We start from the raw sequence: 27,680 nt of genomic DNA, 5'->3' as shown, positions 1-27,680 counted from the left end.
CGCGCTCGGTTCCCGCTCGAGCGCCGCGCACAGCTGTTTGGGGGCGCGGCCGCCAGGCTCGCCGTCCCGCCCGGCTCGGCCTGGGGGTGGCCCCGCGCCTCCGTCGCGGCCGCCCGCCCGCTTTTTAATTGCTAATCTCATTAACGGCGCGCCTGTTGGAGGGGCGAGGCTGGTAAATGGATGACGGTGAGCCCCACCCCGCCTGGCCGTCGCGGCCGGGAAGGCGCCCGAGATTACCAGGTGCTGGGCGGTGCCGGGTCTCTGCGCCTGGACGTCCGGGCCCGTGTGTTGGCTGCAGAGCTCCTGGGCGTGATCAGGTGCCCTCAGCCACCTACCCATCATTTATTGAGTGCGTACTATGTACAGGCTTTGTCTGGGGACGGGGCTGAGACAGGGACATATCCGACCCTCCTGGAGCTGACACTGGAAATGCCCTAAGATGGGCTGGATAAAATGTCCCATTTTAAGCAATTTTTGACCTACAGAAAGGCTACTTTATACGGTTCATCCTAGTTGGAGATACACAAGGAAGGCAACCAAAGGAAGCAAAGAGAGAGCGGTTCTTGGGAGGAGGGTGTGTGCTGGGATGGTCAGAGAGAATTCCAGACATGACATTTGCTCAGAGATCAGCAGGTAGAGAGGGGACGCCCACACACCTGGAGTTAAAAGGATCCATATTTCCCTCCATGCAGAGACTGGATTGTGTGCCTACTGTGTGCTGGCAGAATCTGGCTCTGCAGTGTTTGGTGGACCAGGGCCCAGGGTTTGAACAACTGCTGTGTGGACTCTATTGCCCAGGCCACTCAGCCTGGGCAGTGATAAATCACTCAACCTATCTGAGCCTTTGTTTCCTTGTCTGTAATGGGGTCAAACCTATCCTGCTCCCAAGGACTCATGTGAGAATTAATTAGAAACTTAACTTACTGCCTGCCACATAATACCTGCTTATTAAAAAGTCCATTATAACTATAAGTCCCCAACAGGTGAATGAATGAATAATATATTTAATAAGTTAGTATTAATGACACAATTTGAACAATTCATAGTAAGAGCTAAGAAAAGGCTTCATCAATAAATGCATGCAGTTTAAAAAAGACAAAAGGCAGAATTGCTAATGGAAATCTTACTTGAAGTCAAAATGAAATCACTACTCTGGGACAGTCCCTAGCTGCCTTTCCCTGCAATTCCTGCCTGGCTGCTAGCAGAAGAGAAGGGGGTGGGGAGTGAAGGAGGTGGACATGCGGGTCCTTGAACTTTATCTCCAGAGAGCAAAGCAGAACGAGCCCAAAATCCAGCAGGAGAAACTACTTTGATTTTTAAACTTCAGATTCTAGAAAGTGTTTTTCCTACTACCCCTTGCCTCCTCCCCAAAGGAACCCACATTCCTGATTTCTACCACCATGGTTAGTTTTGACCATTTTGACCTTTACAAAACCCAACATACTCTGTGTGTGCTCTTTTGTATGGGAGTCTAGTGGCTTACCATTGTGGGGTTGATTCAAGTGTTAGGGTAGACTTGCAGGTTGTTCTTCCTCACTGCTGCATAGTATTCCATGGTGTGAATGTGTTTATGACTGATGGGCATTTGTGTTGTCTCCAGATTGGGGCTCTTAATTGATAAAGCTGTAGGGAACATTCTAAGTATATGCCCTTAGTAGGTAGATATACTGTTTGCTGGGCCACAGGGCAGATGTATGTTGAGTTTCTGGGCCACAGGGCAGGTGTTACCCTATTAGTTGCTATAGTAACTATAGTCAAACTATTTTCCTGAGAGATCATACCAAGTAGCTCTACCATGAGAGTTTCACTTTGCTTTGTATCTCCACTAACACTTGCCATTCAACTTGTAAAGTTCTACCGGGTCTTGTGGGCGGGTAGTGATAGTTCATTGTGGTTTTGAGTTTAATTTCCCTAATGACTAATAAGGCCGCATGCCTTCCGCCAGGCAAATTGGGTCATTTGGATATACTCTTTCAAACAGTGTCTGTTTAAGTTTTTTGCCAGGTTTTCATTGACTTGTCTGATCTTCCTCTGCCGACGTAGAGCTCTTTTTATATCCTGGGTGTGAGCCCTTTGTGAGTTTCCTGTATCAGCAATTTCTTCCCTTGGTCAGTAGGTTGTCTTTTTATTCTATTAGTATTTTCTGACAAACAGAATTCTTCATTTAACAAACTCTAATTTTGCAATATTTTCCCTCAGTTTTTTTTTTTCCTTAGCAACTGTAAGGCGTGAGAGATATTCCAAAGAATTTAAATCCATGGCAAAAGAAGCCTCAGAGATAGGCAGCGAGAGCTGTTTTTTTTTTTAATATTGTGAGTAGTGTAGCAGAGGCCTGCTAATGCCTCCTCCTAGCTGCCCAGCATGTTCTTGTTCGAGTAACTGTTCCTGGCATTTCGGAATCAGGCACCCTGGAGAGAGGCTTGGAATGGCTGCCTGTCCTCTGGAGTAAGAGACAGTCTGGTGTGTGTTGGTTTGACGTGGTTTGGCATGGGCGACACCCCTCTTCAGCTCCTTGCCCCCAGGATTAGGCCCTCGCCCCCCTCAGACTCCCAGGGAGCCTGCCTAGGGTGTGAGACCCTGGGTGGGGCTGTGGGCAGCTCAAGGAGATATCCCCAGATAGTTTCAAGACAGTCCTAAGCAAGAGCAAGTGGGCCAGATGCCCTGGGCTCCTGCTGTGGTTCCGCCCCTGCCTGACACCATCTGATAGGCTAATCAGACAGACCATTGTGCTGCTGTGGTTGCTGGAAGAGGAAAGAGCAGTCTTGAGGAGGGGGGTGCATGTCCACAGGGAGCTTGCAAAGCAAGGGTGGGGGTTGTTGTTGGTGGGCTGGCAGGAGCTGGCTCTCTGCAGCAAAAACTCTGATTTGATAGATTTGCCGATGTCTGTGGGATGCATACTTCCACCGTGGCCGATGCCAAGCCAGCATACCTGGGTTCACTGGGTGTGGAGTTGGGGAGCAGCGTGCGGTAGGCATCATATCCCCTCCATCATGCAATGCAGTTGATAACTCTGAGAGAGTAGATAATAGGGCATTCCTCAGGGTGTGGTAGGCTTTGAACATGACCTCTGTGTCAAATCACTTATTTATTAGTTTATATAACTAAATTTTACATAATGGTTGTGTTTAACAATCAGCTTATAAAACTCCTGAGGATGTACCGGTTGGCACTCCCCTATAGGAAGTGGCACTCCTAAGGCCTGGGACTGGGAAGCTATTCTGAGTGGCAGGGGCAGGGAATGGAATTCAGCCCTCAGCAGAGTCTGGGGCCTCAGGATGGCAGGGTTTTCAGCAGAGCTAGTCACCCTGGAGTGAAGGTTCCCTGGGGCCTCCAGTATGAAGAAATCTTCCTATGGATAGCCTGACCCATCTCTCTGTGCCACATGCCAGTCTGGACCCAGCTCCAGAGAATGGACAGCCAGCAAACCAGAGCTACTTGGGTACAGGAAAAGGGTGCAGAGAGAGGGGCTGGCCTGACTCAACTGCCTAGGTGTGGGTCACAGCCCCGCCTGGTTTCTTACCCCACCAGCTAGGGCTGCGGCAGCACACTCACCCCAGGCCTCCCTTTGCTAGCTAACAAAGTGGCTTCCTGTTCCCCACAAGATAAAGTCCAAACTCCTTCATCTGTAAAGCCTAGAGGAATTTGACCCTTGCTCTCTTAGGCTCTTGGAGAAGTTAGACTTTTCACCTTCAGGAAAATGCTGCGCGTGTTTATGTTTCTCAACAGTTCCCTCGGGCAGGAACACCTTTTCCCTTCTCGACCCAGGAAAAACCTATCCATCTTAAAAATGTTACCTTTTTGAAGACGCCTCAGCACCTAGTCACCGGCCAGAATACATTGCTCCCTCTCCCTACCCGTAGCCGGGCCTCTCTGGTTTCTGACATTGCAGGGCTGCCCTGGACGGGTGTGAGGGACATGTCCCCTCCGGACTGGGGCTGGGGCTGGTGTCGGGTCTTATTCATCTTCTTATGCCCCATGCCAGGCACACGGTTGAGTCCCAATTAAAGTCAGCTGCTGCGGCCAAGGCCTGCTGCAGAATCTGAGTGCTACAGTCTAAACCATTCCTTTTGTTCTACAGCATCACCAACTCTGGGACAGATTACAGGAGGTTTTTTCAGACATTCAAGTATTTACTGTCCACCTACTGTGTGCCAGGCATCTGTGAGGCTCTGCTACTTGAGGCAAAACCTCTGGATATGACTGCCCTCTCCTCCCTGCTGAGCAGATCACGTGATCACTCTCTCGGGGGCAGAGGCCCACACAGTGAAAATAGGAGTGTGGGAGACACCAGGGGGTTCTACAGAGGAAATGGGGGTCTGATGGGGTACTGGCCCAGCTCAGAAAAAGAGGGTGCTCCCAAGAGCTGGGGGACCCCTGCCCCAGAGTAGAGTGTGTGGGCACGTGTGTATATGCACCGGTGAAGGTATGTGTGCCAATACGTGTGTGCGTGTGCATGCATATACATGCCTCTGTATACACACCTCTGCTGAGGAGGCAGGAGTGCCCCATCACTTTTTCCTGAAACCCGGGACTCTCACACACTCTAGGGGTTTCTAACCTTTGAGGCCGGAGTTTCAGAGCTGCAGCAGAGCTCCTCAAGTGCCAGTGACCCCCTGGAATCCCTTACAGTCTTGTCACAGCTCCTGCTTCAGCAGGATCAGAATGGGGCCTGGGATGCACATTTCCAACATGCTCCCAGGGGTGCCCTTGCTGCTGGTCCAAGGCCTAACCCCCCAGTCAGACCTTTCCACATTTCCCACATGCTGGCTGTGCCTGTCATTTTTGTAAAACACTGTATTTTGCAATGTTTGTGAGCCACATGCTTCTTATTTTCCATTAAATTAATTCACTTTTTCATGTAAACAATTTAACAAATGAAACTTTATGCCACTACCATATGTGCAAGCTAGTGTTGCTTTCATGCGTTTTAAGATAAATCAATGACACTAAAGTTTTCACAAGTCCATGCTGTGCCTTGAACCCTCCACCCCAGTATTCCAGTGCTGGGTCCGTGCCGGGCACCGGGACCTTGTCCACAGAGCCCCAAGGATGCGGCTGTGGAATTGCGCCCAGGGCTTGGAAAGGGCGGAGGGAGCCCGGGCAGAGCTGCCTCCTGACGTCTTTACATAGTATGCTTCTGCGTGCATTTTATTTGATGAAAGAGTTAAGGACCCCCAGCGTATCAGAACCCCGCCGCCCACCCCTGCCTCTGGTCTAGAGGGGACGCCCTGCAGCTGTGCTGTCCAGGGGGCTGCCGCTGGCCACATGTGATCACCCGAGGTAATGAACATTAAATAAATTAAAAATTCAGTTCCTCAGTCACACGAGCCACATTTCAAGAGCACAGCCGCCGCACGTGCCGCCGCGGGATGTTTCCATCACCGCAGGAAGCGCCACCACGCGGGTCTCACCTGGAGGCGCCGGGAGAGCCATGCCATGGCAGCCCTCAGCAGAGCTTCTCTCTTCTGGGCATGGACTGTGAGCAGCTGCTGGGACAAAGCAACGTCCCGAACGCTATCCTCTGTGCCCAGAAAAGAAAAGATAGAAGCTTCTTTCTGCTCCTCCACCCTCAGGATGCTGAACACAGCACCTCATCCTGGAGGCCAGCGCCCTGTAGGTGGCTCTGTCCTTTGAAGCCGCTCCGGCTGCAGGTGGTCAACACAAACTTTCTGTTGGGCCCCAGCTCCCCTCCCCTCCTGCCGCCTTCTAGCCTTCTGGGACCACAGGGCCCTGTCTCCCTCATTCCTGTTCCCCCAGAACCTCCCTCTCTTGCCTGGACCTCTCCATCAGCCAGTTGCACATGACACCAGGTGAGTAAGGCCCAGGTGACTTAGCCGAAGGACATCCATATTGCCAGTGAGCTTGGAAAATGTTAATGAGTAGAAAAATAATATTTACTATATCCTTTTTTATAGTATAATATAACACACATGGAAAAGTGCATACAGGAAAATCCTACAGCTCAAAAATGCAGCAGGCCATGGCTGTTTCTGGTCCTACTTCTGGGAAATATGAGAAAAGGAATGGCTTTAATGGCAACCTTAAAAATGAGAGAAAAAAATGAAAAGGAGTCAAGGGCTTGCAGACAAAGAAGGCGTTATCTAAAAGAGAGCAGGGAAATGCCACCAGAGATGTGTGAATGTGTACACTTTCTGGGACCTACTGGTAAAAACTCAGGACGTCCTAAGACTCAGAATAAGGTTAAAGAAAATAATAAATGTAGTATTTTTTGTCCTTTTGCTCACATGTCTCCTTCCAAAGGACAAATGTTTCAACAGAGTAAGCTGAAAGCATTTTCAGTAAACTGATGCTTCTATGGTCTGAGGTAAGTAGTTTGGGTGAACAAGACAAAGTGGACATTGTTTAGAAAGGCCTGATGGGAACGAACAGGCAGTTTTCAGGTCAGGGAGAGCAGATGCAGAAAGGGGCTTGTTTGAAAAACATGTGGCCTCTCCCCACGACCACTCAGCTGATCGCCCGTGAGCAAGCCTCGGCCACTTGCTCTGAAAACCCTGAACCCAGAGAGCAGCCATGAAGCCCTTGGTCCTTTTTGTTGGTGTTGGCTAAATTTATTTCTTCCCCTCAAATATTTTTGCTGGGAACAAGCAATCAAGACCAACGAGAAGGCAGCATCAGGTGGAGGAAAACAGACGGAGCGCTGTGAAAATATTTTCAAGGGTCAGCGTATACCTGGGGCCACGCTGTCTCCATCAGTGACCCCTAAGGCATTTCACTATGTCCTGCTGTGCTGTTTTGCGCTTGTTCTCTCATTTCTTAGCAGGAGGAGCCCTGTGAGTCTCACTCTGCCAGAAAACACACATGCTTCGTTTCGCAAGCCCAACAATTCCAATTATATTGGATTTCTTTCGCCTCTTGATTCTCAGAATGTGGTGTGTGGACGGGCATGGGTGCCGCTGGGGAGCTTGTGAGAAATGCCCCTCCCCAGGCCTCAGAGCCAGAACCCACACTCCTGCAGCCCTGCTGGCCTCAGGGGCACGCGGGGGTCGCGGCCCGGGCTGCACATCGGACTCATCTGTGAAGCTTGAGAGTCCAGATGCAGGGGTCACCGTGAAGTGCCCTGCTTGCCTGGAGGCTCTTGAATGTTTTCGAGAACATTTCCTGGGAGGCGCAGGGCTACCTTTTCCCAGGAGAAGAGAACCTTGCCACTGCCACTCAGCATTCGTTTGGTCAACAGTGACAGATGACTCCCCAAAATCCCTCCTCCATTTTCCATTTCCCATGATACCCTTGGGAAGGGTAGTCTCTGCCTGGTTTTTCTTACCATTTAAATTTCTTCTGTAAGATAAAGGCAACAGAAGGGGGAAAAAAAGATCTTAATGATGATTTTGTTGTATCTGCAACAAAAAAAATGTCTCCTCATAAACTTGAGGAGCCCGGAACCTTTTCCCTGCTCGCCAACCTGCCACGTTGCCTGGAAACAGCTCAAGAACCCTGGCATCGGGCTTGCCTAGTCCATTCCTTGCTGTATCACGGGGAATTATATGCTTCTAAAACGAACCTCTGACTTTCTGGTGTCCATTTCCCAATATATCTACCGTGATTTACATTTTATGATGGTCTGCCCACAGAGGTGGACATAAACATGTGCAGAGCATAGCAAATAATTACAAAGCTAGCATCCCCATAGCTGCCACCCAAGGGAAGACAAAGTATTTCCAGGGCCCAGGAGCATCCCCTGCCCACACCCTTCAAGTTCTTCAAGACCCCCACCCCCAGAGAGCACCACCATCCTATGAGTTAAGCAGACGATTTCCTAGTTTTCCTTTCTGATTTTACTATCTATCCATGTAGCCTACAAAATGTAGCTTGGTTTTGGACTTTAAAGAAATGGAATCATAATGTCTGTCGTTTTGCATTTTACTTTTTTGTTTGACGTGATTTTTGTGGGACACATCCATGTCGTGGATAGCTATCGTGTGTGCTGTCATTGCTGTTAACAGTTGATTTGATGATTATAGCATATGGAGATTTTCATCAGGCAGACTTCGCGTGATTCAGCCTAATGGCTTTGTTGAGATTTTCTTATTGTATAGTGTGTGGCCAATTTTCATAAATATTCTGAATGTGCTTAAAATGAAAGTGGACACTGCACTTTGATGCCAGTGCCTTGTCTGTTGGGTCAAATCTGATTGTGGATGTCTCTATTTCCCTTTTTAATGGTGTCAATTTTTATTTTATGCAACTTGAAGTTATAAAGGGCGCTCATTTTAAATCCTGGAGGATTAAAACTTTAATAGAGGATGCTGTTTCTAGTAGTGTTAAATTCTTTTAAATTATTTACCTATAGGTTGTTAATATTGTCTACATGCACAATCATGTCATCTATGGATAATGAGTCTCCTTCCACGCAATGGCTGTGATCCAGCAATGGCACTCCTCAAGATACCTGTCACCTCCAGAAAATCCACACAAGCTGTTTATGGTGGCACTCTTTATAAGTAGCCCAGGACAACCCCAAATGTCCAGCAACAGTTGGATGAATCAATGAGTTGTGGAATATTCACATGAGGGAATACTATATAGCAATTGCTATAAAGCAATTGCAACATACATTAAGAGACAAATCTCACATAATGTTGAAAGAAGCTGGACATAAAAGCATGTATATTGCATGAATCCATGTATAAAAAGTTCAAAAACATCAAGATGAATCTCAGGTACAAGTAAGCAGGAGAGTGGATACCCTAGGGGGTATTTTGGTATTTTGAGAGGCACACAGGAAGCCTCTGAGCGGCAGATAATGGGTAATTCTTTACCTGGATGTTAAAGGCAGTGTTTACTTACAAAAATTTTATGCTGTGTGCATTTTGCTGTGTTTTACTTCAATTAAAAAAATCCAGATTCAATCACACTTATCCTTTGAGGTTCTACTGATGAGATTTTATGATTCTTTTTACTATTGCAACCTTTATAGATGTATTTTTATACATCCATGGTTAAACACCAATAGTGAAACTGGCACAATTTTAAATTTGTATAGATGCACTTTAATAACTCATCAAAATTGTATTAGTTTACAACACTCTACTCTTCCAGTCACTGAGTAATCCTTTGAAATGTCAGATTTTATCATTCCAAGGCTCACAACATTTTCTTCAGAGTAAAATCTTGAATCGCTCCAGTGGCCCCCAAAGCCGACATGATGTAGCCACCTGGCCCCAAGGAGTGTGACTGCTGGATTGTTACATCACACGTATGCTTAGCTTTGTAAAAGCTCCTGAATTGTTCTAGTGACTGTAACATTTTCCATTCCCAGTAGTGGATGAGAGTTCCTGTTGCTCCACATTTTTGTCAGCATTTGGTGGTGCTGGTATTTTGGACTAATAGCTGTGTAGTAATATCTTATTTTAATTTGTATTTCCTGGATGACATGATAAATAGCATGTTTTTATATGCTCCTTTGCCACGTGTATATCTGCTTTGGTGAGGTGTCTGTTAAGATGTTTGGCCCATTTTTAAATTAGGTTGTTTGTTTTCTTATTGATGAGTTTTAAGATTTCTTTGTATTTATTTTGGATAAGTCCCTTTTCAGATGTGTCTTTTGCAAATATTTCCTTCTAGTTTGTGGTTTGTCTTTTCATTTGCTTGACATTATCTTTTGCAGAGCAGAAGTTTTGATTTTAATGAAGACCAGCTTCTCAATTGTTTCTTTCATGGCTTATTCCTTTGGTGTTATATCTAAAATATCACCACTATACCTCAGGTCATCCAGATTCACTCTTGTTATTTCCTGGTTTATTATTCTACAGTAAGGTCTATGATCCATTTGGAGTTAATTTTTGTGAAGAGTGAAGTTTATGCTAGATTCATTTTGTTCTTTTGCATGTGGATGTTCAGTTATTTCAGCATCATTTGTTGAAAAAACTGTCTTAGCTCCATTGTATTGCTGTTGCTCCATTGTATTGCTGTGTCAAAGATCAGTTGACTGTTAATATGTGGGTCTGTTTCTGGGTTGTCTACTCTGTTCCATGATCTACTTGTCTATTCTCCTTGCCAATACCACAGTGTCTTGATTAATAAAGTTTTATAGTACTTCTTAATATCAACTTGTGTCAGTCTTCTAACATTTTTTTCTACTGTTGTATAGGCTATTCTGGATTTTTTGCCTGTCCAAATAAACTTTACAATCAGTTTGTCGGTATCTAGAAAGTAACTTCCTGGGCTTTTTAAAAATCTGATCAAGTTGGGGGGGACCAGCATCTTGACAACAGTGAGTCTTCCCATACACAAACATGGACTATCTCCCAATTTATCTAGTTATTTTTAAATTAAATTTCTTTCATCAAAGTTTCCTTGTATATATCCTGTACATATTGTTATATTTGTACCTCAGTACTTCATTTTGGGGGTGTGAATATAAATATTATATTTTTAATTTCAAGTTCTACTTGCTCATCGCTGGTAAACAGCAAAGATTAACATTTGTATATTAACCTTGTATCTTGAAATCTTGTTATAATCATTTAATAGTTTTAGAATTTCTCTCTCACCTTTTCTGCAATCATGTCACTTATGTACAAATATAGTTCTATTTCTTCCTTCCTAATCAGTGTGCCTTTTATTCCCTCTTCTTATCTTATAGCATTAGCTAGAATTTCCAGCACAATATTGAAAAGGAATGGTGAGAGGGGACACTCTTACCCTGATATGAAAGGTTTGGGTAAGTAAGGGGGATGGATCCTCTTAACTCTTGGCAATGCCCACTAGAGGATACTCATTGCAGAAGATGCTGTGCAACTAGGTGGAAGAATGACTTGCCCATAAATGTCAGTCAGCCTCTGCCCTCACTTCTTCAGTACCTGCATAATAAGCCCATAAATGAAGTAGTTATGCTGGTGGGATGGAGGCTGTGCCTGGATCCCACAGCATGGACTTTATTTATTTATTTTTTTTAAATTCTTTTTTTTTTTTTTTAAGATTTATTCATTTATTTATACAAGTGCTGGGTACAGTCAGAAGCGCGGGAGGGTGAGAGAATTCACCAGAGCCAGAGCAGGGAGCAGAGCAGGCAGAAGGACCGAAGCACACTGCTGAGGGGAGCAGCGGGCGGCAGGAGAGGTCTGCGCGCCATGTGGGACCCTCCTCCGGTGGCCAGGGAGCTGCCAGGGATCGAACCGGCGCCGCAGAGGCTGCGGGCAGCTTCGCAGCCCAGCGCTCAACCGCTGAGCCACTGGGGAGGCCCAGCATGGACTTTATAACAATGGCTCACTGAACTGTTGATGAATGCCCAAATGTGGCAGCAGGAATTTGCACTGAGCCTTTGATACACTGCTATCATTCTAGAACAGTCAAGTGTTACCAGTGATTATATTGGGTCTCTTTTACTCTGGAAGGAGCAGTGATTCATCTTTATTAGAACTGACATGCATTTCAAGCATGGGTTTTACCTGACCTGTCCATTCTGCTTCTGCCAGTACCACTTTTTTTTTTTTTTTTCATAAATAGGGGAGAGCAGGAATGCAGTCCCTCATTACCACAAATTACACAGTTGAGTTTCCTACATTTGGGGAATCTCAGGGTTCAGCAAAACCAGAGTGCAATGGGGGAGCCTCACCCTGGGAAAACCACATTCTTGATCATTATCTCCCCTACCAGGTAAGTGTTGCCAGCACCATGTATCTGAGGGCTCATATGGGATCCTGACTACATCATCTCAAAGATATTAGCCTCTCTCTCACCTGAGAGGGGGAGGTTTGGTTGATCTTGCTAGGAAAGCAATGTTAACCAGAAAAAATGCTGGTTGAGGTGAGGGAAAATTAGTAGTGCCTCAAGGTCCCCAGTAGGATTTAGCCCCTCATTGTCTTAATTCCTTAGTATCCCACAGGAGTTCCTGGAATCACAACATGCACTGAATGGTAGGATCTGCTTATGGGACAACCCAAGTAAGCCCCTTTGCAACAGGGCTAGCATGTGGTCCTTCCCATGCACCTAGCTGAAATCCTGATATGTTTCTCCCACTGTTAAAGGACACACGAGTTTGGTCTGCTATGCTATTTCTTGCTAGGGAGACACATGCTGACCCTTGGTGATTAGTTTCTTTTCTAATTGCTCATGAAAATCCATTTAATAAGCTATTAATTCAATAGTAGGCTCATTGTTATATATTTTTTAAAAATATGAAGCATTTTCTGAGACAGGAGCGGTCCCCTGACAGAGACAGAGGGACAGACTCATGGACAGAACTTTGCTGCCCCATCTTTATTGGGCTGGTAAATAAGAGATTAAATAAATCTGACTCTAGGCTCAGGTACCTGCTTGCCATAAATTTTCTCCACCCATAGTGTTTTGTACTAATCTCCACCCCCCCACCCCCCGCCCACTGCCCCGCCCGCCCCAGCCTGTGTATTCCTGAGCTATCTCTTTACAGCTTATCAAGTTAGCCTGTCAAAGAAGGGAGCAACAGACCTGAGACCAGACCAGGTCAAAGCGGAGCTGCGGGCACAGTTTCCATGAGACATTACCCCCGAGATGGCCATGAGCCCGCAGCCCTGAGCTCAGCTGAGGGGTGCTCATGCTTAACAACAAGATGGACCACACCTAGATGGACAAATGGACTTCAGCCAAGTCCATTCTCCTTACTTTCTGAGCCAATGAAGTTTAATTCCTTTGCTCTCAAACACTATACAGACCCCAAGCCCTGGCAGCTCAGAGTCTCTCATGCCCAGAGATGTCCCCAGGGAGCTCTTTCTTGCTCTCTGAAAGTGGTTTGAAAATTATTTGGTTTAAATACTATTGTCTAAATACTACATTTTATGTAAATACTAATACTTCACTGAGATGGGTTTTGTTTCTAGAAGACTTATGTGACCGAAATCATGTCTCTAATGGCCAAGCTTTAGAATATAAGGATTTACAAATAAGCAGAAGGAAACCATTAATTCTAAATGTTTACAATCCAATATATATGAAATCACCAATGTATATGAAAGTGATATATAAAAGGAATGTTTACATGTGAACATTTCTCTGGACCCTTTTTAGTTGATCAGAGTGATAATAACAAATAGCAAAGAATTCATCAAATAGGATTACAATTCAATGTAGAGCATGTTTTCCTTGTAGAGTGACATACGACACAACAGGTGCTCAGAAACATTTATTTGCTATAGACTCAGCATGTCATATATAATAAAAAATAAACACTTAAATGTTGAACAGGAAAAATAACAAAAATCCTTTATATTTTACTTTTGTCCACAAAAGCTTTAAGTCATAGCTTAGAGGGAGCCTTGTATTTTTAAGGGGAACCAAGGCTCCACTACAAAAGCCACCAATGCCCAGACTGTCTCTCCAGTTAGCATACTGACAGCGCCTCCAAGGCTGGAGCCACCATTCTTAGAGACCTAAAATATATAGACATACCTACAATAAAAGGATTTTCTTTCTCTGTTAAATGAGATAAATCTTCAATCTACTCAAAAAATAAAAATTTAAAGCTCATACATGAAGACATAAATTAAAAACAAAACATACGGTGATGAAACTAGAACACAAGATGTATTTTGTACATGAAAGAATCATCATGTTGATTTATGCCAACGGTTATTATATTTGTTTAATCTTGTATAGTTAGGTTTTCAGGTTTCAGAAATCTTTCAGAATGTTTACTGAACTGGAACACATTATAAAGAATATTTTAAAATTGCTATCAAAGACAGTAAGTTGAAATTCTAATCAGGAATAGAGGTTTCCCAACATACCTTCCTCTGTCCCTATGAGCAGCAAACTAAGAAAAGTGTAGGGAGAAAATAATTAAATGTCTGAAGGATACACTAGCCATTTAATCAAGAGTGCAGTTCTGAATTTTACAGAATATCCTCGTCCATAAATATGTATCAGGTTTCTGGACAGTATCACATTTGCACTAAAGAAACATGGGGTCAGACCAGAATCCTCAGTGAATGCTCTCGAAGGACACAGAAGCTAATTTGTGACCTCGGTAGTGAGAGGTAGGTGAAGAAAGAATATGCAGTACATGTTGGTTTATTGGATTTCCCCCCTCCTTTCTGTGAGTGATTCATCCTTTAAAGACCGTCTTCTCTGTTCTTTTAGGGAGAAATTATCTTAGCCTTTATCATTTGTTCCTTCAATATTTTAACGTAAAGACTACAAAAAAAATCCCAACAAATTCAAGGCTAATATTAAAAGCTTGAGTGAAAATAAGGAGCCTTACCCTCTAATCAGTAAACTCTTCTCTGGAAATAAAATCTTCCTTTGCGTAAGTGGAGTGACCTATCCTAGTAGACACCATTTAGGGGTTGACATTCCCCTATCCTATCCTAATAGACCTATCCTAGTAGACCTCATTTGGGAGTTGACATTCTACTTTCGAGAGCAGGAATAGCTACTTAATAAATAACATATTACAAGTAAGCCTTCATTCTGAGGCACTTGCTGCTTTCTGGATTTCATTTATCCTTATAGGATTTTGTTGTGTTACACAGCTGCAAATATGATACTCAATATCTAATGATTTACCCATAATCACTCAGGAAAAAGCAGAATCAATGGAAATTGAAACAAAACTTTCTGAAAATGCAATTACTATATATGCATAAAAATAAACTATAACCAAAAGTTGAGTCTGAGAACTGGTGACTGATTATATGTTGAATGTAAGTCTTTTAAAGAATGCTCTTATTTAATTAAAAAGAATATTCTGGAAAGTAACATAAAGGTTATTGTAAATTCAGTATTTTCTGGATCTAACTTCTCCATCAGATGGATGGATTTGACTTCTCCATCAGAAATACAGACTGGTGGTAAGTTGTGCTGCAAAAAGTTTCTGGGCCTCCTCTGATAAACATGGCATTTGTATAGAAACAGAGGAAGTTAAGTGAATCCTCACGTTCACTGTTAATTTTCCTAATAATTAATAAAAATGTTGCCTGTAAGAGGTGGTATTCACATTTTCAGTAAATTAATACTTTTTAGATGATCGAATAGAGAAAATTAATTTAGATTTTATTTTTAAAAATAGGGCTTTTTAAATAATAACTGTCTTTAATAATTATTTAATGTTTACCCTGGGGAATGCACAAGGATAGATGTTTAATATTCATTAAAAAAGTATAGTCTTTATACCAGTGCAAAAGGCTATGACTCTTCTTTCCACTCTGAAAATCTCTTCTTTGCTATGAAGAATTGTCTCTGCATAGGAACTAAGATGGGGCACTTGGCAGAGAGGGGTTTGGGACGACTGGCCAGAATCAGTATGTTTTCTTCTCAATTAGGCAACTGAAAATAGGAACTTTAGTTCTAAATATTAGAAGCAATGTCTAAATATTAGAAAAATAAGGAGTGAATATAACAAACTGCTTCGAAATACATGCCTGAAGTTGAAAAACAGCTTGTATTTCATGTTGTGCAGCTTCCAGGTGAAATCAACTTTTTTAATCTTCAGGTTCATATCTGGGAAGACAGAAATTCAGAACACAATGTCATGATACTTTTTGTTGCTGCTGCTACCACATGAATTTTACCTGAAACATCTCCGATGTTAACTATCAATGTTGCCCATTTCACCTAAAACCACTGCTCTTGTGGAAGTCACATACATCCAAGGCGTATGCTGGTGACCTAGAGAGGATCCCTGCAGCAGGTGGGAGAGCAGAAGACAGCTGGGACACCTTCAGACCATGTCTCTAGTGGGCATTTATTTCCATGATAGCTTGGTAAGAAATTCAGTAACTATCCAGATTGTCACAAACACCTTATATATGAGTAAAGGGTTAACAAACCCACTTCTCTAAGGATAAATTTGATCGTGATCCTAGGTCTGTTCAAGAACCTTGATGAAGGCATGTCAGCTAGTTCCCAGCCAAAAACCATTGATGACAAAAATGACTGATTGATAGACTGTATCTGAATCAGGAAGACTTAAAAAACTATAACTACGTGGTGGGATCTATGGATTTAGGCTTTCCTCTGGGCAGTGAGTTCTTATGACTGGCCATGTCCTCATGTGGGCAGTATGTGGCCACACAGAGGTAGCGGCATACATGGAATAGGACTTCTAGGCCACACTGGCTACGGCACTGGCCTTTGTGAATCTCATTCTCTCAAACCTTGAGGGCACAGCATGACTGGGTGTTGACTCCTGCCAGGTTACCACCACCAAGGAGAAATGCCTAGTGCTGCCCTTCGAGTTTGCTGCAATTCTCATTCAATATCCTGTAAAGTAAACCCTTTGCCCAGAGCAATGTATTGTAGTTATGTGTAGCTGAACCTAAAAAGAAGCCCTGTGGGTGTTGCCAACGAAGCTGGGCCAGCACTCTCCTGCTTTTCGTAAATGCAGACTTCTGGACATGACAGAGCAACCACCTGCTGGCCTGACCTCTCTGGACACACGCTTAGATTTAATGAGAAACAAACACCAGCCCAGTGGGGAGAAAAATCTGAGAGGCATGATCAGCATGGCTTACTTTGCCAGTCTCTTTCTCAGGTCTTTGATTTGGTCATTCTTCTTGGTGAGAATCTCTTTCATGTTTCGATAAGCTGCTGTTTGTTGGAATTTCTTCTCTAATTCCTATGTAGTGAAAAAAATAGTCAGCCCATTACTAAGAAATAGTTAAGGAAAGAAAGAACAATTTTGATGAAAATGTATATTTTTACTCTAATTTTATTAATATTCTGCTTATATTTTCTAATTTCTTTTAAAAATCTACTTATATAAAATCGAGACTATCAACGAATATTCATTCAAATGAGAAGCCAATAAAACAGTAACATTTTCCCAAGTAAAGTGTTAGCAAATAACTCCCAACAGACTATGCCTTAGATACAGGAAATCTACTTGACATAGTAAATTGATTTTTAGGTCAAATTAGCATATATTTTACTGAAATTCAAAGTAATATGCCTTGGAAAAGGATTTTTAATTAAAATTTTAGTGCCCATGTTCGTAAGAATCTAATCCCTAAAGCAAGAACTCAGTTCTCAACATACTTCATATAAATTAAGAACATGGCATATAATACTGTAAGAAAAAGCCACCTACCTCTTTGGCAGGCCGGAGGAGAGACAAGCAGGCAGAGCAAATGGGGGTGCAGGGCAGCGGATATAAACCATCTATGGAGGGACATTGTACCACAGCCAGGAAGGAATGGGCATTTTTGTGTTTTTAATGATCACAGATATCTTAGTTCCAAAAATGGAAAAGTCCCAGTGCCCAGAAATGATAAATCTTTCTGACATACACCTTGAGAAAAGGTAAGGTGAACCTGCATTTCCCAGTGACACCTGCTCCTCTCTCTTTTCTGTATCCCTTAATTGGACAGGAACACACAAGTCTGACCTTTTCAGCCATGCTCAGCTGGTCCTGAACCCTGAGTAGGTCGTGCTTAGCTGTTGCTAAATTCTCCTCCAGGGACTTCTGGTTTTGTGTCTTGTCATTAAGTGTCTTCTGAAACTCACTCTTTAAAGCAGCAACTGTATTTTCCAAGTGACTCAAGTCTTGAGCTTGTACAGAATCCTATAAGGAACATATGTCAACATAATTTCACGCTGGCATCCTGGATAGTAACTGTTTGAGCATGGTGACTCAGTTTTACAGGAGATATAAACAAACACTGTGTACTAGTGTGCATACCGGCCTCCCTCATCAGCGTGGGTGAGCACCAGGTCTTCGAGGGTCGCCACACTCCCAGTTGCCCCTCAGTTCTCTGTGCTGGGTGCCCTGCACACAGCAGACACCAGTGTGACTTAGGAACTGCTAGAGATGAGATCCTAAATCCCACAAGGCTGTGTGTCCCCGAGTTGGGATGACAAGTAGGTTTCATTTTGAAAAGTCAAGTTAAAAAAAAAAAAATTCTGGTAGAGAATTCTGAATGATAAAAATAATAAAATTATTGGGTTGTCAGGGAAGTCATGACATTTTTCTTTGAAAAAATGAAAAACAGAAAAAAATGCATCATGAGTTTTCTGACAACCCAATAATAAAGTTTATATCAAATAGTACATATTTAATCATTATTTATAATCAACTATTATGAGATCCTAAGCAATGCTTACTGATTACATGGACTGCTAACTTGGTAAAATTTAAAGTTTTGTATATTTGTGTGATATGCACATCTGTGCACTTTGTCAGCAGAGATAAGCAACTGGATATTCAGTCTACCCAAATCTTGTTTTTAACTTGATAAAATTTGTAAAAGGAAAACAGGACTGTATTAATGAGAAAGGAAAATGGTCTATAATTATTCAATATGAGAATGAAGCTATTTACAACAGAAAAATTCCTTACTCCTCTTTGGCAATCTGCTCTTTAAAAACGATTTTACTTCACCGCAACTAGTGTAGGCATGTATCATTTTGTTTTTCCAGAATTTTAAAAGTAAAACTGTAGCAAAATCCAAAATGGCTTTTAAAACAAATTCATTATCTAAAATGTTTGCAATTAAACTGGTCTAACCACTTTAGAAAGCTGTGTGGAGGACCCTCAAATTACTAAAAATGAATCTACCCCATGACCCAGCAATTCCACACCTAGGTATCTACTTAAAGGACGCAAAAACATTAATTTGAAAGGAAATCTGCACCCCTATATTTATTGCAGTGCTATTTATAATAGCCAAGATATGGAAACAACCTAAATGCCCCAAAACAGAAGAATGGTCAAGAAGATGTAGTATATATACACAATGGACTACTACTCAGCAATCCAAAAAGATAAACTCATGCCATTTACAACAACATGGATGGAGCTGGAAGGGATTTTGCTCAGTGAAATAAGGCAGAAGGAAAAAGAAAAATATCAAATGATATCATTTATAGGAGGAATATAGAGAAACTCAACAAAGGGTCAAAAAAAAAAAAAACCAAAAAGACAAAACTTGTAGGCAACTATAGATCTGAGGCTATTCTAGTCTTTCTATTTTTGTATGTTGCAAATTTTCCATAGAAAAGGTATAACAACAGCCTAATGAAGTAGGCATGGGGATTGTTTAGTACACATTTCCAACCATAATGTAACTGTAGAAAAGCCAGGGCTGCACTGAAAATTCCTTGAATGAATGAGTGGGTGGGCTGCCGTAAAATCCCATCGCAATGCCCACGCCCAGATCACAGGGCTCTCTGGAAGGGCTGGGGAGGCAGAGCTGTGCACTGGTGGCTGGCAGCAGGTGGGGCCACCTCAGCCTTTCTACTAAGACCAGCCCAGAGAAGGGGGACACTGTATTTCATTGTGACACAAAAGTGCCACTGGATATGGATGGCTTTGAAGATTCATGACCAATAAATTCATTCCACTTTGTCACACTGAGTGAAGGAAAGCTTAATAATGAGAATTGTATTATAAAGCCCAGCTACAAATGCAATGAACTAAAAGCTCTTCCTGTCTCCAGTACCTTTTTCCCCATTATAACTGGGATGTCAAAGTGAAAGGGGGAAAAAACTTGAAAAATAAATGTAAGAGTCTCTGGGGAGGGGAGGCAGGTGAGCTGCCGGTTTGACAGAGGGGGCCCGGCTCTCCCCTGGCTTTTCCTAGACAAGGATGCAGGACAACAGGGCCAACCCTCTCAAGGAGTGGTGGGGAGGGGCACAGCAAACAGTAGTTAAGACTTGATATTAAGAATAGAACTTTATTCTATTTAGAAAATGTAAAAATGATAGCAAAAACTTCTTTTACCTTTGGGTCTCCTTGATCAAGCTGTAAGTCCCGCAGAGCTTTTTCCAGCTTTGACTTCTCATCCAGTGCACTGGTAGCCTGTGATGGAGTTTACACAAAACACTCAGTATTTTCAGTCTGCTTGAAACTCTTTCAACGTTTTGCTCAAGTATTCCTCACTTACCTGTATTTCAATGGTCTTCAGCCTTGACTTCAACTTCTCATTCTCTTCTTGAAGTCTTAAAATTTCCTTTGTGAGTAAATTCAGGTTTCAGTAACACACAAATATTCTTAACACTTGAAATCATTTCACTTAAACTTTTAATCTTTAAACTAAACTTAAATCACACAGTTGCTTAAATATGTGCATGCCCTGGTGGGAACTCCCAACTTCGCCCAGCCCACCAACCTCAACACTTGTGAGTCATCTGGCTCTGAGACTTCTATTTCCTTCTCTCGGTCTTACACTCTCTTCATCCCTCACTTTCTCTTTCCAAAGCCCCTCTTCTCTGCTGCCTCCCACCTGACTGATACTGCAACTCTGGGGTCTATTTTGGCCTCCCACGCACACTGCCATATATCTTAAAAGCCCAATCTTCATTAGTTCAACACCTTGTGCCCATGCCGCTAAATGGTTCCACGCAGAGGTCAAACACTTGAACTTAAGCAGCTCTGTCACAAGAGTCACCTGTCAGTCAAGTCTTATTTCTTGCTATCCTCCAACACACGTCAGCCCAGTCAGAAAACATTGTGCTCCGAGTCACGCCCTCTTCTTTCTGCGCCCTGCCTTCCATGGCCCCCTTCTCTTCCCTCTGACAAAAACTAATCTCTCTTGACCCTTCAGCCCCACTCAGGCACTGTTGTGTCCAAAAGCCTGTCCTCACTGCCCTCATTACCCCTACGTGGAATGTGTCTGCTGTTACTCTAAGGCACCTGTGACAGAGATTAGGGTCATCCTGTCAGTTTCCAGAATGTCAGTTCTCCCTTCCCAGTAAGACCATCTGGTTTTCAAAGGAAGAAGGGCAGATACTATACTGCTTTTAATCTAAAATGAAGTAGCATAATGTTGAGAATTATAGGAGTCATGAAAAAAAAAAGTCTGAATGTTGGTAATTTAGTCTTACAAACTTCATAATAAAAAAATCCCTTCAGTGTTACCACAAATCATAAACCTCAACTCTCCATCCTCTTCACGTCACCATGAAAAGGTGTAGCCAGGCTGCTTTAGACCCTCTCCTGGCCCATCTGGATCATAAAGTAAAAGCTACTATGGCGGACACTTACTCTCAGGGGCCCAAAGCCTGAATCAACCTCCTTCCACCTCAGTTTCTCTATCTCGGAGTAGTACAGGGGGTGAGCACAGAGTAAGAGGGTTTGCCATTTCTCAAAATGATGACATTACCTTGTTTAGGAGTTCTGCTGTGCCGCTTTCATTAAGTGGAGCAAGTTTTGGCTTTATGACTTCTATGATGGGCTGAAAGGAAAGAAACCAAACTGAACTCACCACAGAATACATCATGAGTAGTCACTGGACACTTGACTCTCTAAGTGGAAGACACTGTAAATATATCCACTGGGATGTCAGTGCTACAAGTGCAGGAATTTTTGATGGTTTGATTCTCTGCTTCCTCCTAGTGCCCAGGACAGTGCCTGGCCCACAGTGCCCAATATAAGCTAGAGATAAAAATGACAGCTGTCCTCCCCATATCTATTAAAAAATAATATAGATGAGAGGGGAAGGAGGGAAGAAAGGATGGAGGGAGGACATTCAAAGCCAGAACAGGTACAGATCCGAGCATCTAGGAGCTGGGATTTTAACCTGTGCGAGCTGAAATAGAGATTTCTGCATGAACCCCAGACTCTGAGAAAGATTGTAGTTTTGAAGAGGATTTAGGCAATTACATTACAGTTGAAGAATAGGTTGGCCTGAATATTCTGGCAGTTTAGCAATAGGTATTAAAAACAAAAGAATCTACGTCCTCTGACTCCAAAATTTCTTAGCCAGAAATAAATCTCAAAGAAATCACTGGAAAATTGTTTGGTATGTCTACACATGGATTCATTTCAGTGGCATTTAACCATACAACACCAGGGGCTATTCATGGTTCATCTGGCCAATGCAATGTTAAGTGGTCATTGTAAATAATAAGAATGATTAAAAAGAAAAGCAGGCAACTATTCTACTATCTCCATTCGCTAGATGTGGAAAATGAGGCTCAGCCATCTCAGGTAACTCAGAGAGTGATAGAGCTAGGGTATGTGTACAGCGTTAATGGACCCCAAAACTTACCCTCTGCATCATTTCAGTGACGAGTTTATATGGCTGGAATTAGATGGATGGCAGAGATTGTATGCAAAATCACAAACGTGTGTGTGTGTGTGTGTGTGTCTGTGTGTGTGAGATATATTATAGTAGACAAAAAGTTACTTCTAAAACTTTTCTTCTTTGCCTGAAAGTCTAAGAGCAATTTGTGAATTGTGCTTTCAAGTCAAAATGCTTTTCCTTAAGAGTTTTCACTTTAACCTCTGAATGCTGAATGACTTGAGGATTTAAATACTGGGCATTAAGATATGGACTTAGAATGACCAAAAATTACCTTTTTATTTGAAGATGTAAATTCTGCTTTTTCAAATTCTGCAACTTGATCTAATAATTCTCTTGAAGATAAAAGCAAATATGAAAAAATATTATTTAAATAGATTTGCATCATATACAAGAATAAAATCACTGGTATCAAGCGATTATTACACACTAAAGAGAACAGAGCAAGATGGACAAAATTTGACCATATGAAAAATACATCAGTTAACTGATGCTCAAAAATCCAAATGACAGGAACTCAAATTGGAATCTTGCACAGTACCCATATTTTGCACTACTGGGTGTAAAGTTCTTATCTGTAAAATTTATTGCTAGAACCAAACTACAATGTTAATACTTATGCATTCATAGCCAACTTTTCATTTTTGAAGTTCTACTAGGAGATTGTTTTATTATATAATATACATTGGGAGCCAGTAGATGTTCAAGAAAGAAAATTTGATTTGTCTTTTATTTATTTTTAACTTTGAAAAAATTGTATTATCTTATACTGAGGTAACATTGGTTTATAAGCCTGTATGTGATATGATTTGCAGGGTTCACGCCTCTTCAGATGTATGTTGCCACACCACACCCACCAGCCAAACAGCCATAATCCACCACTACGGTCCACGGGGCCCCTTCCCCACCTTCCCTGTCTAGTTGCTTCAATTCTGAAGAAACTGGTTTTAACAGAGAAACCTCAGAAAAATGGAATTTGCTATTATTATCTACTGCAAAAGAGTATCACATCTGCTAAAAAAGAGCTTGATATATTTTCAAGAAAGACAGATGGCTTAGGGTTAATTATTTTCTTTCATTTGCAAAGGTAAATGAGAGATGTCTAGGCAAAAGCTTACAGAATCACTGGGAGTAACTACTCTTCGAAGCTTCTTAGTAAGTCAGTTTCTCAAAGTTTTCTCCCCCGTTACCTACTGACAGTTGGTGAAGTCAAATGTTTTACTTCTTTACTCACAGGTCACCCGCAGTGTGACTAAACACCCCCCAGGAGCTGATGTGCTGAGGCTGTGTTTAAAGACCAGCTCCCAGGGATTTGGGGGCCAGACTCGCCTCATTTCTGGTTTGACTTTCCTTAGAATGAATTTTACTTTCACCAACTTTACCATACTTTTTGAAATTAATGAGCTCTTTGATATTGTTTAGATTATGTAACATTTCCTTTCTTTCCTTTTTAAAGACAAGCATATAGTTTCAAAGTTTATTTAGAAATAAACTTCTCTACCCTACTAGTCTGAACTGATGCTACTTTAATTAATTTTTAACTGTTCCATAATCTTTATTTCTTTATCTATTTCTAAAGATGTATTAGACTACCAATCAGATAACGTAGATGTGGAAAAGAAAAATTAATAATGGATTGAACAGCAATTTCATAAATCTTGAAGGCTCTTACAACAACTAAGTACAGCAGTAAGAGAATTCAGAAGAGGATGGTAAATGGCACCTAAGAGCTAAGTCACTAACCAGTTGCTCAGCTGCCACACAACCCAAATATTCTCTTGTGCCAGTCCCCCCAAAAGATGCTGCAAAGACATACATTAACTTTCAAGATCATGTTTGGGTCTCTACTGTCATAACTGTGGGTACAGATTTATTACCTGTTTTCAAGTTCAGAAATGTCTGTCTGCAGTTTGAGGTACCATTTCTCAGCCTGTGAGAAAAGCTGCTGCAGGAGTAACACGTTGGTGTAGGCTGTGTTGATGAGCTCAGACTCCACTTCACTGTGGACCACGGCCTGTAACTCATTCAGCACCTCGGAGACTTCATCTATGGTGAAGGTCTCCTCCACCAGCCTGAAAAACAACCCCAATCCAAAGCCTCTGCGTGGGGCCACCCTGGTGGCGCAAGGAGTTACAATGCAACCTATGAAGCTGTCTGCAGCCACTGCAGCACAAGTTCAATCCCCGGCCAGGGAGATGACCCACAAGGCGCAGCAGACCTCTCTTGACTTGCCCGCTGCTCCCCTCAGCAATGTATTTCGGTGGATCTGCCTGTTCTGCTCCCTACTCTGTCTCTGGTGAATCCTCTTACCCCACCCCCAACACACACACCTCTGGCCTGTACCCCAGTTCTTGTATGCATAAATAAATCTTAAAAAAAAAACAAAAAAAACAAAACCTCTGCATTAACAGCAAAAGCTATTTGCAAAAAAAAGCAAAAATAAAGAAACCCACACATGTCATCCAACGGATGAGAGGGTTACAAGTGGAAATCTCTCTGGGAGCTATCTTCATTAATAAAATAGACTGGAAATAATTTACGCTCAAATAATTTTTGATGTCTAGTCTAAAATTCAATTGTGGCTCGTTCTTCAAATATACACATCCTGTGGTACATATACACCATGGAATATTACTCAGCATTCAAAAAAGATAAACACATGCAATTCGCAGCAACATGGATGGCGCTGGAAGGGATCATGCTCAGCGAAATAAGCCAGAAAGAAAAAGAAAAATACCGGATGGTCTCACTCATAGCAGGAATCTAGAAAACCTAAATAAGGGACCATGAAAAAGAATAACTATGAGAAAGAAAATATCAAAATCAACAAACAACTATGAACCAGAGACACTCTATAGGGAGTGGGGGGCGGGGAAAGGATGGATTGGGGTCAAAATAAGGGGGTTGCAATTGTATGGGGAATATAAAAATAAAATTTTAATTAAAAAAACAAATATACACATCCTTTAATACAAGTAACATGTATCAGAAGCATTCTCTAGCTGCCTTTTTCTTCAATTTTTTACTTAGAATTTTTTTCACTCTAAAGTAGTCTCATCACATTTAGTAAAGTCATATTTCAAAAGTCACCTGAAAGGTATAATTTCTCCTTTTTCTATTATTTCTGTAGCATTTTAAGAACTTCTTAAACTATTCATGTTAATAAATACCTATGAGTCAATGAACAGTAAACATATATTGCTTCTCTTAGCATTCTTGAGACCTCCCAAAGGGGAAAAAATACTCATCTTAGTTAAAGTTCCATTGCCCAATGAGCACTCAAAAAAAGAAAAAAAGAAAGAAAATCAATTATGGTATTAGAAATTCACTCTCACAGAGAGAAAGTCTGAGTTGGGAGGGAACTTCAGAGCAGTCTTCCTTAATCCCCTCACTTTACAGAAGGGAACAGGGAGGACTGACATACCCACCGCCCGGTTGGGGGCCACTCAATCCCATAATCATTTCCAGCACTCTCAGCACATGTCCAGCAGCTGACTCAAGCTAACAGTATTTGATTTACTTCTTCCTTCCTTTTCCTTCCCTTCCTTGCCCTCCCACCCATCCTCCCTCCCTCCCTCCCTCCCTTCCTTCCAAGATTTATTTATTTTTATGCATATAAGAACTGGGGTACAGGCCAGAAGTGTGGGAGGTGAGAAGATTCAGCAAAGACAGAGTGGGGAACAGAACAGGCAGACCAAGTGAAATACACTGCTGAGGGGAGCAGCGTGCGAGTCAGGGGAGGTCTGCTGCACCATGTGGGTTGCTCCCTGGAGGGCCAGGGATCGAACTAGTGCTGCAGAGGCTGCAGACAGTTTCATAGGTTGCGTCTTAACTCCTGTGCCACCCGGGAGGTCCCTGATTTACTATTCTTTAATGAAAAATTTAGTCCCTCTAAAAAACCCAAAACTTTTAACTATTTTTGTTGAAAGTTCTTATTGAATGTATTAATGAGGTTGCTATAGTCTTTAACAGAGCATATCAAAATTGCTTAAACCTCTTTTTGGGCAGCCCAAGTTGTTATTATGAACAGCAGTTAAGGTACTTGGATGCAGAGTGAGTAATAAAGTACATTCTCTAGTGCTCTCACATCTTGCCAATTAAACTGCTTTTATCTGCTGGGGTCAGGAAACCAGATGATTTAGACTAGTGGGTTAAAGAGACACCATCCACAGCTGATGATCTCTGCTGCCGAGCCAAGTTCATGGCTTTATGACAGGTGGATGTCTTGTGCAGGCCTTTTTCATTGACATCTTACATGACACTTAAGTGGCCAATATCTGATGCCCAAGTAATCTCATGTCTCATTATTTAGCCTTTTTCTTTGGTTTTCTCTTCATCCTCTAGATAAAACATACATTATCTGTAGACATCAGTTATCTTCCATTACTGGTCCAACCAAACTAATTATCATCTCCTGCTGCTCATCGGAACTAGTCAGCAAGCTTTTCATGGTTTCTTGCTGTTTTCCCCTCTCTTAATTCTGCAATATATACTGCCTAAGTGTTTTCTTGCTAATAGCCACGTCTTGTAGCTCTAATCTTTTAATTAATAACTCAAGTAATTAAAGATCTAGAATCTTTAATACAGAGTAAGCCAATCATTCACCCACATGGACTTCAATTTCCTGACTGCCTTTCTGAAACTCTGGATTCCCCTAATTATCACAGGGGCGTGCTTGATAATAGATGGCTCCTACCACAGTCCGACTTCTTGGATATTTCTGAGTTTCACATATCACGGGGCTCAGGGGAGCTGCTCTTAGTGAATAACAGGCGTGACAATACGGGCATGGCTGCAGGGCCTGTGACTGCATCCCCACACTGGCTACCAGAAAGGACGGATGCATGTTCCCTTTAGAGGGCTTCTTTAGATTCTTCACATACCTGCTCTCCTTGAGGTCTTGGAAGCAAGAATCTACAGTTTTGAGTCTCAAGCTTCTTTTTGAACGAGCAAAACGCATATAATTAATAACTTCATTTTGATGGTGCTCATTTAGGCCCAACTCTGCCTGAAAGAGAGAGAATAATCTGTTAGTCTTGACGATGTGTTAAAGGAACCAGTGATGAAAATATACAGAATACCCTATGGTAGAAACTAGATGGCCACCTGTAGGGACAGGAACAGGGCACTGAGCAGGTTTTCTGATCCAGCAGACTGGGGAAAGGAGGAGTCAGAGCCCTCAGTGGCTTTTGCAGGTCTTTTATTTAGATTTCCCAGGCATCTGGCAGTCCTCCCAGCCCCAGAAAATCCTCACTCTATCTGGGCTCTCTCTGGCGTTCTCTCTGCTTCTCTTCTCTCGGCTTCCGTTCGCTCTTGGCTTCTTCCGGCGTCCCCATGATGCCGCCCTTATGAACTCAGTCTCTCAGCCCAGGTGTACCCACTTCAGGTGCCCGCCATCAGGCATGCATTCAGGACCACAGGGTTCCCTCATCTATCCTAATGGCGGGGGCGGGGGGCAGAAAAGCCTGATACTTTTTACCTTACTGTAGAGGCAGAAGGACCACTGACCAGGTTTTCTAGGATCCAGCAGGCCAGGTAAAGAAGGAGTCACAGTCCTCAGTGGTTTTTGCAGGTCTTTTATTGGGATTTACCCGGTACACAGCAGGCAAGGGTGCTGGTGGGCCGGGAGGCTGGCAGGCCTCCCAGCCCCCAGCAAGTCTTCACTCTCTCTGGGCTCTCTGGCGTTCTCTGCTTCTTTCTCGGCTTCTGTTCCTTCTTGGCTTCTTC

General features: G+C 42.5%; 1 protein-coding gene across 1 annotated transcript; it reads right to left on the bottom strand.

Moving 5' to 3' along the window:
* Positions 1 to 16,441: 16,441 nt before the first annotated feature.
* On the bottom strand, positions 16,442 to 26,928 carry LZTFL1 (leucine zipper transcription factor like 1; the record flags this gene model as incomplete). The annotated part of the gene is made up of 8 exons (XM_084248097.1): positions 26,837 to 26,928; positions 23,831 to 24,025; positions 22,228 to 22,288; positions 21,033 to 21,104; positions 19,815 to 19,880; positions 19,652 to 19,729; positions 17,318 to 17,494; positions 16,442 to 16,549 (listed from the first exon to the last, which is right to left on the bottom strand). The coding sequence occupies exons 1-8, from the start codon at positions 26,911 to 26,913 to the stop codon at positions 16,442 to 16,444; spliced, it is 834 nt and encodes a 277-aa protein (XP_084104223.1). The 5' UTR covers positions 26,914 to 26,928.
* Positions 26,929 to 27,680: the final 752 nt, after the last annotated feature.

The sequence above is a fragment of the Talpa europaea genome (genome assembly GCF_964194135.1).
Source record: "Talpa europaea genome assembly, chromosome: 11".
Taxonomy (NCBI): domain Eukaryota; kingdom Metazoa; phylum Chordata; class Mammalia; order Eulipotyphla; family Talpidae; genus Talpa; species Talpa europaea.
The sequence above is the reverse complement of the archived record's forward strand: the minus strand, read 5'-3'. Positions and strand labels throughout refer to the sequence as shown.